This window comes from Onychostoma macrolepis, chromosome 08, assembly GCF_012432095.1.
Source record: "Onychostoma macrolepis isolate SWU-2019 chromosome 08, ASM1243209v1, whole genome shotgun sequence".
NCBI lineage: Eukaryota > Metazoa > Chordata > Actinopteri > Cypriniformes > Cyprinidae > Onychostoma > Onychostoma macrolepis.
Genome location: NC_081162.1, coordinates 5,563,573 through 5,579,928, shown reverse-complemented (window position 1 = coordinate 5,579,928; position 16,356 = coordinate 5,563,573). Strand labels below are relative to the sequence as shown.

The 16,356-nt window shown below is 39.8% G+C and overlaps 1 protein-coding gene across 3 annotated transcripts in view; it reads left to right on the top strand.

Annotated features, from left to right (window-relative positions):
* Nucleotides 1-16,356, top strand: part of rhobtb2a (Rho related BTB domain containing 2a) — a 37,795-nt gene that overhangs the window by 2,643 nt on the left and 18,796 nt on the right. For all 3 annotated transcript variants that reach the window (XM_058785859.1, XM_058785858.1, XM_058785860.1), the window contains exons 2-4: nt 13,933-14,134; nt 14,317-14,420; nt 14,749-14,934. In XM_058785859.1, coding sequence (XP_058641842.1) covers nt 13,933-14,134; nt 14,317-14,420; nt 14,749-14,934 — 492 coding nt within the window. The remainder of the gene's footprint in view (nt 1-13,932; nt 14,135-14,316; nt 14,421-14,748; nt 14,935-16,356) is intronic.

Here is a 16,356-nt window from a genome sequence, read left to right as displayed (position 1 = left end):
TTAGCATCTGTTCCTCTGTTTTTGGGATCACCCAGCTGGTAACCCCATAAGCTATTTTACCTCTGGTGACGTTGTAAGCTCTGTGATGGTGACGCTGGTAACAGCTTTGAGCTTAATTAAAAATTGTGTCACTCACCATGATAGGAATAATTCATTTAAAACTAATACTTCTGTCATCATTTACTCACCCCGATGTCATTCCAAACTGTATAACTTGTTTTCTTCTGTGGAAAACAAAACATACATTTTTGAAGAATATCCTGTGCACACTTTTCCATATACTGAAAGTGAATGAGGTCTGTTTTTCTATTGAGGTTACACTGCCTTAATGACCAAACTCAATTTATAGGATGTTTTGAAACAACCGTATGCGGGTCAATATCATAGAGTGCCTTTCAATCCTCACAATACTCAAAAATTTTGGTTTTAATTTCCCATTCGCTTTATGTCATATTATAAATAGTAGACACTCAAGTACTATAGAAACATATTAGCTGAGCTCCCACACATTTTTTTAGATAATTATGGGCCATTATTCGAAGCATAAACCATAAGATATGTCCACCCTGTCATGGACATATACATTACTGTTAAATATGTTTTCATTGCAAAATTAAGATGCAAATTATATTTTCTGAAAGGTATGATGTCTCTTTTCTAAACAGGGTAATTTGTTTGCTTTCAAATTATAAATACATAAAATATTTTATGTAAACCATGTGTTTTTAAAGATACAATTCACACATAAATTGTTTCTTATTTAGAGAAAACTGTGATATTTGGATGCATTTTTTTGTTTGTATGTTATTGACCCCACATATAGCTATTGAACACACTGGATAGTATAGATATGATTGAATTATTATTTAAAATATTATTGTAAAATATCAAGGAGACAGGGTGGACCAGCACATGACGATGTGGACACAAAGCAGAACACACAAATCATGACAAAATATGAAAATTAAACTTTTATTTATCTTCTAAACAAATAATATAATAATAATAAATAATATAATTACATCCTCAATCACATTGACATACCCCCCACCCCCCTACAATTCTTTTTCATTCAGTCCACCCTGTCATGTTTATGTCCACTCTATTGAGTCTAAGTGGCCGACAGGGTGGACATTTTGAGCTTCAGTTAGCATATTAGCTTACAACAAACTGTGACTAGCTAAATATTTAGTCTGGTTGTTGAATAGAATTTGGTATATTTGAACTCACATATTTTGAAAATACTGTATTCTAATCACTTTTGGCATATTTAATGCCGACAGGGTGGACATGTTAAGCTTAGGAAAAGCAAGTAAGCAAACTCAGATGAAGAAAATTTGTCAACTGAAAAGTCACCAACTTGCTCACCTCAGCCGTTGAAATTCCCGCCACTGAAGAGACAAAAAATCTGTTGTCCTGATGTCATTAAAGGGGATTGCCTTTTCTTAAAGGGGCGGATTCCCCAATACGACAGGGTGGACAACCATTCAACGGACACGGACAAACTCTTCTTTTTTTATAAATAAAAATGTTGTTCTTATTATGAAATGATCAATACACTCAAACTTAATTTAACAAAAAATTAACAAAATATTCATAGAGAACAAATATTTTTAATTTTATGATTTGACTGTATTCTACTCTCATTAAAATTTAATGAGCAGTGCATGGGACATAGCAAAATAACACGCATCCTCTTACACAAAACTAGAAAAATCTAGGAAATGTATCTAAAGAGCCAAGTAATGCTTTTGTTATGAATATAAAAACTTACCCTAATATAACACACCCTTTCATAGTCATTTTTATATTAAAATGAGTTATGTACAGGACACCAAAAGGCACCCTACAGTGATATTGACCCATGCCTATTAGTGTTAGCGCAAGTGATTAATTCATTTGCATGAAAGTTAAAAATTTAGTACACATCTGAAATGGGACCAGTGTACCTTAGGGCTCTGAAGCCTCATTAGATGCCATTGGCATCAATACAGAGACAGCAGGGCTGTAGTTACTTTATTGATTTCATGTGTTGCCATTCTAATTGCTCAACATGCTGAATCAGGTCTGTTTGAAACTCCACAATTACAGAGATCACTTTCAAAGGAGAGAATGGAGGAAGTCGAGATGTGAGAATAATTGAGAATTTGCTTATGACAGTCATGGGATTATAATTTTTTTTTATGTGCCACATTCTTAGAAATGTAATTTTTGTATTCCTGATTTGGTCAAGAAAAATTTCAGTTAAATGACTAATAATTTAATGTGGTTTATCAAGTACAAAGAAATAACATAATTCTTCTTGGACCTGCAATAAGTTTGAGTGAAGACATATGAATTATTATTGTAAAAAAAAAAAAAAAGTTTACATTTTTATTATTTAAATATCATAAATTTGAAATCATAAATATTATTAGCTTATTGAACTAAACATTTCTAATTGTATTCATCATAGAAAGGTCATTGTGTCTGTCAATTGTTTATTTATTTACTTAGACAAAAATGACATCATGTCACTGATCCATAAATATATTAAATATAATTATTTTTTAATATATATATATATATATATATATATATTACAGCGGGTAAAATAATTATTGAACACGTCACCATTTTTCTCAGTAAATATATTTTATAAGTGCTATTGACATGAAATTTTCACCAGATGTCGGTAACAATCTAAGTAACAAATAAATTCAGAAATTAAATTCTGTGTAATAAAGTGGAATGACACAAGAAAAAAGTATTGAATACATGAAGAAAGGGAGGTGCAAAAAGGCATAGAAAGCCAAGACACCAGCTGAAATCTATCAGTAATTAGAAAGCAATCCTGCCCCTTGTCCGTGGAAATTAATATTAGCTGGTTCGGTCCCAGCTGATGGCCTATAAAAAGGTGTCTCATTACCAACGTGTCACACAAGAAACATTTCATGATGGGTAAAAGCAAAGAGCTTTCTCAAGACCTTTGCAACCTTATTGTTGAAAAACATACTGATGGCATTGGTTACAGAAGGATTTCTATACTTCTGAATGTTCCAGTGAGCACTGTTGGGGCCATAATCCGGAAGTGGAAAGAACATAATTTCGCCATAAACCGGCCACAACCAGGTGCTCCTCGCAAGATTTCTGACAGAGGAATGAAAATAATTATCAGAAGAGTTGTCCAAGAGCCAAGGTTCGCTTGTGGAGAGCTTCATAAAGACCTGGAATTAGCACGTACAATTGTTTTAAAGAAAACAACAAGTAATGCACTCAACCACTGTGGCCTGTATGCACACTCACCACGCAAGGCTCTATTGCTGAAGAAAAAGCATGTTGAAACTCATTTAAAGTTTGCTGCACAAAATTTAGACAAGCCTGTGAAATACTGGGAGAATACAGTCTGGTAAGATGAGACAGAAATTGGACTCTTTGGATGTCATAATACATAAGGATGAATGGAAAAATGTACCGAGATATTCTTGATAAAAATCTGCTGCATCTACCAGGATGATGAAGATGAAATGAGGGTGGACATTTCAGCGATACAATGATCCCAAACACACAGCCAATAAAACTCTCAGTTGGTTTCAGAGTAAGAAAGTAACGCTGCTAGAATGGCCCAGCCAATCACCTGACTTGAATCCAATAGAAAATCTATGGAAAGAACTTAAGATCAGAGTTCATAGAAGAGCTGAGCAATGCATACGACCTGAGCAATGCATACGACTAGTTTCTCCATACTGAAGGCGTCTTGAAGCTGTTATTACCAACAAAGGCTTTTGTAGGAAGTATTAAATACATTTCTTTAAGCGTGTTCAATACTTTTTCCCTAGGTCATTCCATTTTATTACACAGAACTTAATTTCTGAACTTATCTGTATTGTTTTCTTTGTATGTATGGATTACTTGGGTTATTACCGACATCTGGTGAAAATTTCATGTCAACAGCACCTTTATAATTACTGAGAAAAATGGTGACATGTTCAATACTTATTTTACCCGCTGTGTGTGTGTATGTATGTATGTATATATATATATATTACACTGAACCAAATTATAAACGCAACACTTTTGTTTTTGCCCCCATTTTTCATGAGCTGAACTCAAAGATCTAAGACTTTTTCTATGTACACAAAGGGCCTATTTCTCTCAAATATTGTTCACAAATCTGTCTAAATCCGTGTTAGTGAGCACTTCTCCTTTGCCGAGATACTCAATCCACCTCACAGGTGTGGCATATCAAGATGCTGATTAGACAGCATGATTATTGCACAGGTGTGCCTTAGGGCCTGTTTACAGCTGGTCACTTCATACGTTTTCTCTGATCGGATATCTATCTGATTTGTTTAAACGTTTCCATTTACACTTGGCCACATAAATGTGTCTTCGCAAAACGGATATAAATCCGTTCTTCAATTCCTGTGCTATATGCAAATTTAACAGAGTTCATGTCAATGAAAGCAATAGATATGAGCTGCATTTTATTCATTGTCAGCTAATTTCAATATCAGAGACCGCAACAGGAGAGAGCGCGGCATCAGCACTGGAAAGATAGGTTAGTCTCACTACTTTTAATGAAGGTGATTGTGTGTTGCGCCTCTGCGATTTACTTTCAGTTTCATTCGCGGCAGTTTGTGCGTCTGCTTGCTGAAGAGATACTCAGCTACTCATCCGCTATAACATGTCATATAGCCTATAAAACGCTCTCACACGTTTATTATTTAAATATTTTGGGAGGAGTCAAATTTGTTAGTATGTAGTTTCAACAACCAGATGCATTTACACTTGTCCAGTTTCGTCTGGAATGCGGCCCAGACCACCTCCTGAAGTGGTTTGAGCGATCGGATTTATATCCGTCTCGAATGTGTTTCGGAGGGCATTTACACCTGGTCTTTTCACAATCGGAGTAAGCAGCCCCTTAGGCTGGCCACAATAAAAGGCCACTCTAAAATCAGAATCAGAATCAGAATTAGCTTTATTCGCCAGGTGTGCGCAAACACACGAGGAATTTGTTGTGGTTTTAAAGGTGCTCCTGGTACATACATACATACACATCTGACATGAGAACAGAAAAAACATTTAAATAGTAAGACTTAACAATGGATAATAATCATAATAATAATAATAAGTATGAATCTGGAACAGTAGATTTATGTACAGATTTGTGCATTATTTACTCTATATACAGCTGTATAAATAAACAGATATGTATGTGTATTTACATAATACTTGAGAAAGAGGCAATAATTAAAGATGGAGAATGAATTACAGAATGAATTACAGAACACCGGTAATGATTCATGTGTTAGCTGTTTAAGCTGGAGATGGCATGGGGGAAAAAACTGTTTTTATGCCTAGATGTTCTAGTGCACAGAGATCTGTAGCGTCTGCCTGAAGGGAGAAGTGCAAACAAGTTGTGTCCGGGGTGAGAGGGGTCTTTGATGATGTTACCTGCCCGTTTCTTCACTCTGGAGTTGTACAAGTCCTGAAGGCTGGGCAGGTGCACACCAATGATCTTTTCTGCTACCCTAACAGTCCGTTGAAGTCTTCTTAAATCTGATTTGCTGGCTGACCCAAACCAGACAGTTATGGAGGAGCACAGAACCGACTCAATAACAGCTGAATAAAACTGTTTCAGCAGCTCCTGTGGCAGGTTGAACTTTTTCAGCTGACGAAGGAAGTACAACCTCTGCTGGGCCTTTTTCACGATGGAGTCAATGTGATTGTCCCACTTCAGGTCCTGAGAGATGGTGGTGCCCAGGAACCTGAATGACTCCACTGCAGCCACAGTGCTGTTCATGATGGTGAGTGGGGGGAGAGGAGGGGGGTTTCTCCTGAAGTCCACTATCATCTCCACAGTTTTGAGTGTGTTCAGCTCCAGGTTGTTGTGACTGCACCAGACAGCCAGCTGCTCAACCTCTTGTCTGTAAGCAGACTCGTCGCCGTCGTGGATGAGGCCGATGACTGTAGTGTCATCTGCAAACTTCAGGAGTTTGACAGAGGGGTCTTTAGAGGTGCAGTCATTTGTGTAGAGGGAGAAGAGTAGTGGGGAGAGAACGCAGCCCTGAGGAGCTCCAGTGCTGATGGTGTGGGTGTTGGATGTGTGTTTTCCCAGCCTCACTAGCTGCTGCCTGTCTGTCAGGAAGCTGGTAATCCACTGACAGATGGAGGTGGGTACAGAGAGCTGTGTCAGTTTGTTCTGAAGGGTGTCCGGGATGATGGTGTTGAAAGCGGAGCTGAAGTCCACAAACAAGATCCTTGCATAAGTCCCTGGTTTGTCCAGATGATGCAGGATGTAGTGCAGTCCCATACACTGCATCATCCACAGATCTGTTTGCTCGGTAAGCAAACTGTAGGGGGTCCAGCAAGGGTCCAGTAATGTCCTTCAGGTGGGCCAACACCAGTCTCTCAAATGACTTCATGACCACAGACGTTAAAGCAACAGGTCTGTAGTCATTAAGTCCTGTGATTTTTGGTTTCTTGGGTATAGGGATGATGGTGGAACATTTGAAGCAGGAGGGGACTTCACACAGCTCTAGTGATCTGTTGAAGATCAATGTGAAGATGGATGATAGCTGGACAGCACAGGCTTTGAGGCAGGCTGGAGAGACACCGTCTGGGCCTTTGGCTTTCCTTATCTTCTGCTTTCTGAAGACTTTGCATACATCATCTTCACAGATCTTGAGTACAGGCTGAGAAACAGTAGGGGGGAGGGAGGGTGAGGGTGTGGATGGCTGTGCTGTGAGACGGTCGGAGCGGGTGTGGGGTGTCAGACCAGTCTTTTCAAACCTGCAGTAGAACTCGTTCAGGTCTTCAGCCAGTTGTTGATTGGCCTCAGTGCTGGGGGATGGGGTCTTGTAGCTGGTGATGGCTTTCAGGCCGTTCCACACTGATGTAGAGTCATTGCTTGAAAGCTGTTTTTTTAGCTTTCCAGAGTAGTTTAATTTTGCCACTCTTATCTCCCTATTCAGTGTGTATTTGGCCTGTTTGTACAAGGCTTTGTCCCCACTCCTGTAGGCGTCCTCTTTGGCCTGGCGAAGCTGTTTGAGTTTTGCACTGAACCAAGGTTTGTCATTGTTAAATGTTAAATAAGTCTTGGTGGGTACACACATGTCCTCACAGAAACTGATGTAGGACGTCACGGTGTCAGTAAGCTCGTCCAGATCAGTAGCTGCAGCCTCAAAAACACTCCAATCAGTAAGTTCGAAGCAGGCCTGTAAAACCTGCTCTGCTTCAGAAGTCCATCTTTTTACAGTTTTTACTACAGGCTTAGCAGATTTGAGTTTCTGCCTGTAGGCTGGTAGAAGATGAACCAAACAGTGATCAGAGAGTCCCAGCACTGCACAGGGAACAGAGTGATATGCATCCTTTAAGACAGTGTAGCAGTGGTCCAGTATATTTCTGTCTCTGGTGGGGCATGTGATGTGCTGTCTATATTTAGGCAGTTCACGGGTGAGATTAGCTTTATTAAAAAAACCGAGAATGATGATGAAAGAGTCCGGATAACGCTGCTCTGTGTGTGTGATTTGATCGGCCAGCAGTTCACGCGCGCGTCAGGAGCAATATACACACTCACCAGAATAAACGAGGAAAACTCCCGCGGTGAATAAAAAGGCTTGCAGTTAATAAAGAGAGCTTCCAAATTTGGGCAGCACATCTTCTTTAAAACTGTCACGTCTGTACACCAGCCTTCATTGATATAAAAACATAATCCACCGCCTTTCGTTTTCCCCCGAGGACTCGGTGACGCGGTCTGCTCTGAACAGCTGGAAGCCCGTTAGATGAAGCGCACTGTCCGGAATGGCTCCGTTCAGCCAGGTTTCCGTGAAGCAAAGCGCTGCGGAGTTTAAAAAGTCCTTGTTTGTGCGGGTGAGGAGTCGTAGTTCGTCTGATTTATTTGCCAGGGAGCGGAGATTCGCCAGATGAATGCTCGGCAGCGGAGTCCTAAACCCGCGCTGTCGGAGTTTCACGAGCACGCCGGCGCACTTCCCTCGCTTGCGTCGCCTGGAGCGCTTGTATAGGGACGCTGCTCCTCCGATTAAAATGTCCAGTAAAAGGTCTGAATGCTCAAATGTAGGCAGAAAGTTATTTGGTGTGCCGTTTCTGATGTCCAGGAGTTCGTTTCTAGTAAAGCTGATCGGGAAAAAGTTGCTTAAGACAGGACAAACAAACAAAAAAAGAACAAGTACCAAGCAGCGACAAACCATGTCTGCCATCTGCGGCGCCATCTTGATCAAATGTGCAGTTTTATCACACAGCACAGTGCCACAGATGTCGCAAGTTTTGAGGGAGCGTGCAATTGGCATGCTGACTGCAGGAATGTCCACCAGAGCTGTTGCCCGTGAATTGAATGTTCATTTCTCTACCATAAGCCATCTCCAAAGGCATTTCAGAGAATTTGGCAGTACATCCAACCGGCCTCACAACCGCAGACCACGTGAAACCACACCAGCCCAGGACCTCCACATCCAGCATCTTCACCTCCAAGATCGTCTGAGACCAACCACCCGGACAGCTGCTGCAACAATCGGTTTGCATAACCAAAGAATTTCTGCACAAACTGTCAGAAACCGTCTCAGGGAAGATCATCTGCATGCTCGTCGTCCTCATCGGGGTCTCGACCTGATTGCAGTTCGTCATCATAACTGACTTGAGTGGGCAAATGCTCACATTCCATAGAGTCTGGCACTTTGGAGAGGTGTTCTCTTCACGGATGAATCCCGGTTTTCACTGTACAGGGCAGATGGTAGACAGTGTGTATGGCGTCGTGTGGGTGAGCGGTTTGCTGATGTCAATGTTGTGGATCGAGTGGCCCATGGTGGCGGTGGGTTTATGGCATGGGCATGGACAACGAACACAGGTGCATATTATTGATGGCATTTTGAATGCACAGAGATACCGTGACGAGATCCTGAGGCCCCTTGTTGTGCCATTCATCCACGACCATCACCTCATGTTGCAGCATGATAATGCACGGCCCCATGTTGCAAGGATCTGTACACAATTCCTGGAAGCTGAAAACATCCCAGTTCTTGCATGGCCAGCATACTCACCGGACATATCACCCATTGAGCATGTTTGGGATGCTCTAGATCGGCATATACGACAGTGTGTTCCAGTTCCTGCCAATATCCAGCAACTTCGCACATCCATTGAGTGCGTTTACATGCACCCTCTTAATGCGATTATAATAAGATTTTGGCAATATTGCGATTAAACTTTACCTCATGTAAACGCAATACTTCGATCTAAATAATGTGATTAAGCTCATAATCGCAGCAAGAATAATCGGTCACACTTTATACAAACCCGATTCCAAAAAAGTTGGGACACTGTACAAATTGTGAATAAAAACAGAATGCAATGATGTGGAAGTTTCAAATTTCAATATTTTATTCAGAATACAACATAGATGACATATCAAATGTTTAAACTGAGAAAATGTATCATTTTAAGGGAAAAATAAGTTGATTTTAAATTTCATGGCATCAACACATCTCAAAAAAGTTGGGACAAGGCCATGTTTACCACTCTGTGGCATCCCCTCTTCTTTTTAGAACAGTCTGCAAACGTCTGGGGACTGAGGAGACAAGTTGCTCAAATTTAGGAATAGGAATGTTGTCCCATTCTTATCTAATACAGGCTTCTAGTTGCTCAACTGTCTTAGGTCTTCTTTGTCGCATCTTCCTCTTTATGATGCGCCAAATGTTTTCTATGGGTGAAAGATCTGGACTGCAGGCTGGCCATTTCAGTACCCGGATCCTTCTTCTACGCAGCCATGATGTTGTAATTGATGCAGTATGTGGTCTGGCATTGTCATGTTGGAAAATGCAAGGTCTTCCCTGAAAAAGACGACGTCTGGATGGGAGCATATGTTGTTCTAGAACTTGGATATACCTTTCAGCATTGATGGTGCCTTTCCAGATGTGTAAGCTGCCCATGCCACACGCACTCATGCAACCCCATACCATCAGAGATGCAGGCTTCTGAACTGAGCGCTGATAACAACTTGGGTTGTCCTTGTCCTCTTTAGTCCGGATGACATGTTTTCCAAAAAGAACTTCAAATTTTGATTCGTCTGACCACAGAACAGTTTTCCACTTTGCCACAGTCCATTTTAAATGAGCCTTGGTCCAGAGAAAATGCCTGCGCTTCTGGATCATGTTTAGATATGGCTTCTTTTTTGACCTATAGAGTTTTAGCCGGCAACGGCAAATGGCACGGTGGATTGTGTTCACCGACAATGTTTTCTGAAAGTATTCCTGAGCCCATGTTGTGATTTCCATTACAGTAGCATTCCTGTATGTGATGCAGTGCCGTCTAAGGGCCCGAAGATCACGGGCATCCAATATGGTTTTCCGGACTTGACCCTTACGCACAGAGATTGTTCCAGATTCTCTGAATCTTTGGATGATATTATGCACTGTAGATGATGATAACTTCAAACTCTTTGCAATTTTTCTCTGAGAAACTTCTTTCTGATATTGCTCCACTATTTTTCGCCGCAGCATTGGGGGAATTGGTGATCCTCTTCCCATCTTGACTTCTGAGAGACACTGCCACTCTGAGAGGCTCTTTTTATACCCAATCATGTTGCCAATTGACCTAATAAGTTGCAAATTGGTCCTCCAGCTGTTCCTTGTATGTACATTTAACTTATCCTGCCTCTTATTGCTACCTGTCCCAACTTTTTTGGAATGTGTAGCTCTCATGAAATCCAAAATGAGCCAATATTTGGCATGACATGTCAAAATGTCTCGCTTTCAACATTTGATATGTTATCTATATTCTATTGTGAATAAAATATACGTTTATGAGATTTGTAAATTATTGCATTCCTTTTTTATTCACAATTTGTACAGTGTCCCAACTTTTTGGAATCAGGTTTGTATAAGGTGGCCTTAACTACTATGTACTTGCATCAAAAAATAAGTACTATGTACTTATTGTGGTCATATTGTATTGCAAAACACTTTTGCTGCTATTGAGGTGGGATACGGGTAAGGTTAGGTACAGGTTTGGTGGTACGGGTAGGTTTAAGGGTGGGTTAAGGTGTAAGGGATGGGTCAACAGTGTAATTATAAATGTAATTACAGAAATTAATTACAGATGTAACTACATATAGGTATTTTTTAAAATATAGCTACAATGTAAAAACATGTATGTGCATTGTACCAAATGATTAATTTAAATGTAAGTACACAGTTGTTAAGGCCACCTAATATAAAGTGGGGCCGAATAATCTTATTAACATAGGTGGCGTATGCCGATTTTAATCGAAATATACAGACATGTAAACAAATTAATCGCAGTATTGACGCTCTGGCCAAAGTGCGCATGCGCTTGTGACATATATGAATGACGTGACACGCACCTGTAATAATACGGAGATTAAAAATGATGGAGGGGAAGAAAGCATTGCATTTCTGGGTAAAACTCGCTGCCACCAGTCTCTCTGTTCCTTACCCTCATCCACAAATGGCAAGTATACGTGACGGCAGCAAAGGCGAAGTATAACGCGACGGCAACGTAGGCGAACAAATTCCATCACATTTCTATGGCGCCGAAAAAGCGTGGAAATACAACCATACAAAATCATTATGCATTAGACGTAAATAAATTAAAACAGCGGCCAGTAAACACACCTGCTCTTTCTGAGTCCATCATTTGTGCTGTGCAGTGCGGTATGTGAATAATGGCAGTAAAAAAAATTACAATTCTTAGCGAATAATAAGAATAATGGAAATTGCATGTAAACGGGAGTAAGAGCTTTGCTCTTGACATGTAAACATCATAATGCGATTAAGTCCTTACTCTGATTATTGTAAATAATCGCATTATTTGTGCGCATGTAAACGTAGTCATTGAAGAGGAGTGGACCAACATTCCACGGGCCACAATCAACAACCTGATCAACTCTATGGGAAGGAGATATGTTACACTGCATGAGGCAAATGGTGGTCACATCAGATACTGACTGGTTTTCGGACCCCCCCGGACCCCCCCCCAATACAGTAAAACTGCACATTTTAGAGTGGCCTTTTATTGTGGCCAGCTTAAGGCACACCTGTGCAATAATCATGCTGTCTAATCAGCATCTTGATATGCCACACCTGTGAGGTGGATGGAGTATCTCGGCAAAGGAGAAGTGCTCACTAACACAGATTTAGACAGATTTGTGAACAATATTTGAGAGAAATAGGCCTTTTGTGTACATAGAAAAAGTCTTAGATCTTTGAGTTCAGCTCATGAAAAATGGGGGCAAAAACAAAAGTGTTGCATTTATAATTTTGTAGTGTATATACTGTGTGTGTGTGTATGTGTGCGTGTGTTGATTCGCTAAAATGGACTTATCGGCTTCTGTTCAAAAACAACGAGGGAGCTTGTCGGATTCTGCAGTAAAACGTGAACTCGCGATGCCTTGAAAGTGGACAATACCAGCTTTTTTGAAAAATGTGTTTAGGTTTCAGATCGCGCTATGTGGAGAATAATGCACGGCAATCATTTATTTGAAAGTGGCGTTTATTGCAAATGAACTGTTCATATATATATATATATATATATATATATATATATATATATATAAAGGCCTATTTATACTATATATATATATATATATATATATATATAGTGCCGTGAAAAGGTTTTTGCCCCTTCCTGTTTTTACATTTTTGCATATTTGTCACACTTAAAAGATTCAGATCATCAAACTAATTTTAATATTCCACAAAGATAATGCAAGTAAATGCAAAATGCAGTTTTTAAATGATAATTTCATTTATTAAGGGAAAAAGCTGTCCAAACCTACCTGGCCCTATGTGAAAAATTAATTGCCCCCTCCTGTTAAGTCATGAAAGAACCGTGATTAACCACATTATTTTAGAAAGCTGAGTTAAATTTCACCAGCCAAACCTAGGCCTGATTACTGCCAGACCTGTTGAATCAAGGAATCACTTAAATAGAACCTGTCTGACAAAGTAAAGCATGCTTAAAGTGCATCATGCCGCAGTCTAAAGAAATTCAAGAACAGATGAGAAACAAAATAGTTGACATGTATCAGAAGCGAACCACAGTCAGAGCAATTATTCACAAATGGAGAAAACTTGGAACAGTGGTGAACCTTCCCAGGAGTGGCCGGCCAACCAAAATTACTCCAAGAGCGCAATGACGACTCATCCAGAGGTCATAAAACAACCCAGAACAACATCTAAAGAACCGCAGGCCTCACTTGCCTCAATTAAGGTCAGTATTAATGATTCAACAATAAGAAAGAGACTGGGAAAAAATGGCATCCATGGAAGAGTTCCAAGGCAAAATCCACTGCTGACCAAAAAGAACACAAAGGCTCATCTCACATTTGACCAAAAAATATCTTGATTATCCCTAAGACTTTTGGGCAAATATTCTGTGGACAGATGAGACAAAAGTTGAACTTTTTGGAAGGTGCGTGTCCCGTTACATCTGGCGTAAAACCAACACAGCATTTCATAAAAAGAACATCATACCAACAGTCAAACATGGTGGTGGTAGTGTGATGGTCTGAGGCTGCTTTGCAGCTTCAGAATCTGGACGACTTGCCATAATTGATGAAACCACAAATTCTGCACTCTATCAGAAAATCCTGGAGAATGAAGGAGAAGGAGAATGTCCGGCTGTCAGTTTGTGACCTCAAGCTCAAGAGCACCTCAAGCGCAAGACCCATAGCCAGTTATCGCAAACGCTTGATTGCAGTTGTTGCTGCAAAGGGTGGCACAACCAGTTATTAGATTTAGGGGGAAAATACTTTTTCACATAGGGCCAGGCAGGTTTGGACAGCTTTTTTCCCTTAATAAATTAAATCATTATTTCAAAACTGCAGTTTGTATTTACTCGGGTTATCTTTGTGTAATAATATTAACATTTGTTTCTCTCTCTTTATTACATTTGTATTGGTTGTGTGTGTGAAAGGCACCATTTTATGGATTCTGACATGGACTATGAGAGGCCAAATGTCGAGACTATCAAGTGTGTGGTGGTTGGAGACAACGCAGTTGGAAAGACCCGTCTTATCTGTGCCCGGGCCTGTAACGCAACGCTTACACAGTACCAGCTACTTGCCACACATGTGCCCACTGTCTGGGCAATAGATCAGTATAGAGTCTGCCAGGAGGTGAGGAATGCCTGCTGCCATATTCTTATTCATAAAATAAGTATATGAAAGAAATGATGATGCAATGTGTGATGGTTGCTACTTTCGATAATTTCCCTGATAAGTAATCTGATAAAAAATGTGTCAAACGCAGTTTCTCGGGTAAATCTCCATGCATGTGATAGGTGTGTCTCTCCGGCCAGGTTCTAGAAAGGTCCAGGGATGTTGTGGATGATGTCAGCGTGTCCTTGCGTCTCTGGGACACTTTCGGTGACCATCACAAGGACCGCAGATTTGCGTATGGCAGGTGAACTTGGATTACCTCACTCCTTCACACTAGATTATACTTATTATATTTACAGATTTTTTTCTTCTTTGAGTTGTCCTCTTCCCCATATTTCTTTCCACTTTTGTGAAGGTTTGTGAAGTTTATTTATACCTGTACTAATGAAAAATGGAGATGCATAAATACTTATAAATTGTCATATTCCACAGAACTTTATCAGATTAAACTTTGCGCTCACTGAAAAGCTTACATTGTGCAGAAGTCAAAGGTGACCCTAGATTACCAAGCAAACTAAACAAAACAGTTTTAACCTGTATAAGTTAATGAGTTGTCTCTGATTTGCTAACAGGTCTGATGTGGTGGTATTGTGTTTCTCCATTGCAAACCCAAACTCACTCCACCATGTGAGGACGATGTGGTACCCTGAGATCAAGCATTTCTGTCCCAGAGCTCCTGTTATCCTAGTGGGCTGCCAGCTAGACCTGCGGTATGCCGACCTGGAGGCAGTGAACAGAGCTCGCCGGCCACTGGCCAGGTAAATTAAGACAGCAAATGCAACTGTTGGTAGCCAGTAATGCTAGAAATGCAACAGTTGTATGTTGTAAAGCAGTGTTTCCCAACTCTGTTCCTTGAGGTACCCAACAGTACACATTCTGGATGTTTCCCTGATCTGACTCATCCATTAAAGTCTTGGAGTCTCTACTAATGAGCTAGTAAGTTGATTCAGGTTTGTTCGATTAGGAAGAGATTGAAAATGTGTAGTGTTGGGGTGCCTCAAGGAACGGGTTTGGGAAACACTGTTAAATCTATGGCTGCATTCCACTTTGTTGTTTTATGCTCTTCCTTTGTTAAAGCTGCAGTCCGTAACTTTTTTGGTTAAAAATGATCTGAAATCAATATTTGAGCAAGTACATAACCAGTCAGTGTTCAAAACTATCGCCTTACTTTAGCCCGATTCACAATGGTTAGTTTATAATAATGTTTTCTAATCTGAGTGGTATGGGTAGGTTTTCACGGGAAATTCGTCATTACGTCATGTCTGTAAACTTAAAGAAGTTGTCCTGGCTACTAGGCTATCACATGTGAGGATCCTGCAGATGGCGGATCATTTAGCCTTTTCTCACAGTAGTTGGTATAATTACATTTATCATTTTGATGGCGGATTGTAAAGAAAAGGATTATAAAAGGATTATGTGTTTATGAAACGTGAATTAAATTAAATTATATTCCAGTTTTAAATGTGCTTCTGATTACAGATAGCCTTATTACACAAGATTTGTATTTTAAAGAAAACCAGTTCGAAGGGAGCATAATTTGCTTTTTGGGTTAAAAAAATTTCTTAATATGAAATTTGAATGGCATGACAATTAGATTAGACTGTACAGAAATTGAAATCTACACCTAACACACTATACTCATAGTCACGCAATGCTGATGTTGTTAACATTAATAATTTTAGAATAAAGTATAACAATAATAATAATTTGCACAGTTTGATGTGATATGAGCTACCCAATCTTTAGATTAAATCACCATTGGTAGAGCGACATGCACCCTTGGTCAAAATCGAGGGTCTGTCAATATAAACTTCCTTCGTCCACTTCACAAAGTGGAACACACTTCAAAATGGCAATGGGATTCTTCCAAGGGGAAGTGCTTAGGAAAGTTCACAAGTTTGTGTCTAAAGGCAAAGTGGAACGCATCCTATTTCCCCATCAATTCTACAGTCTACAAAGTCTGTAACAATATTCTAAAAAAGTAAAATAATTACAATTCTGTGTATACTCACCCCCATGTTGTTCTGAACTTTTGTGATGCATCTTGATATTTAAATGAACATGAATTAAATTTGAGAGCAGTGGTGGAGGTGAAGATTTTCATTGATAAATGACTTACATTTTAGTACTGTTATCATGTAGCTTCATAATATTGTGCATGAGATTTGTGGAATAATTTT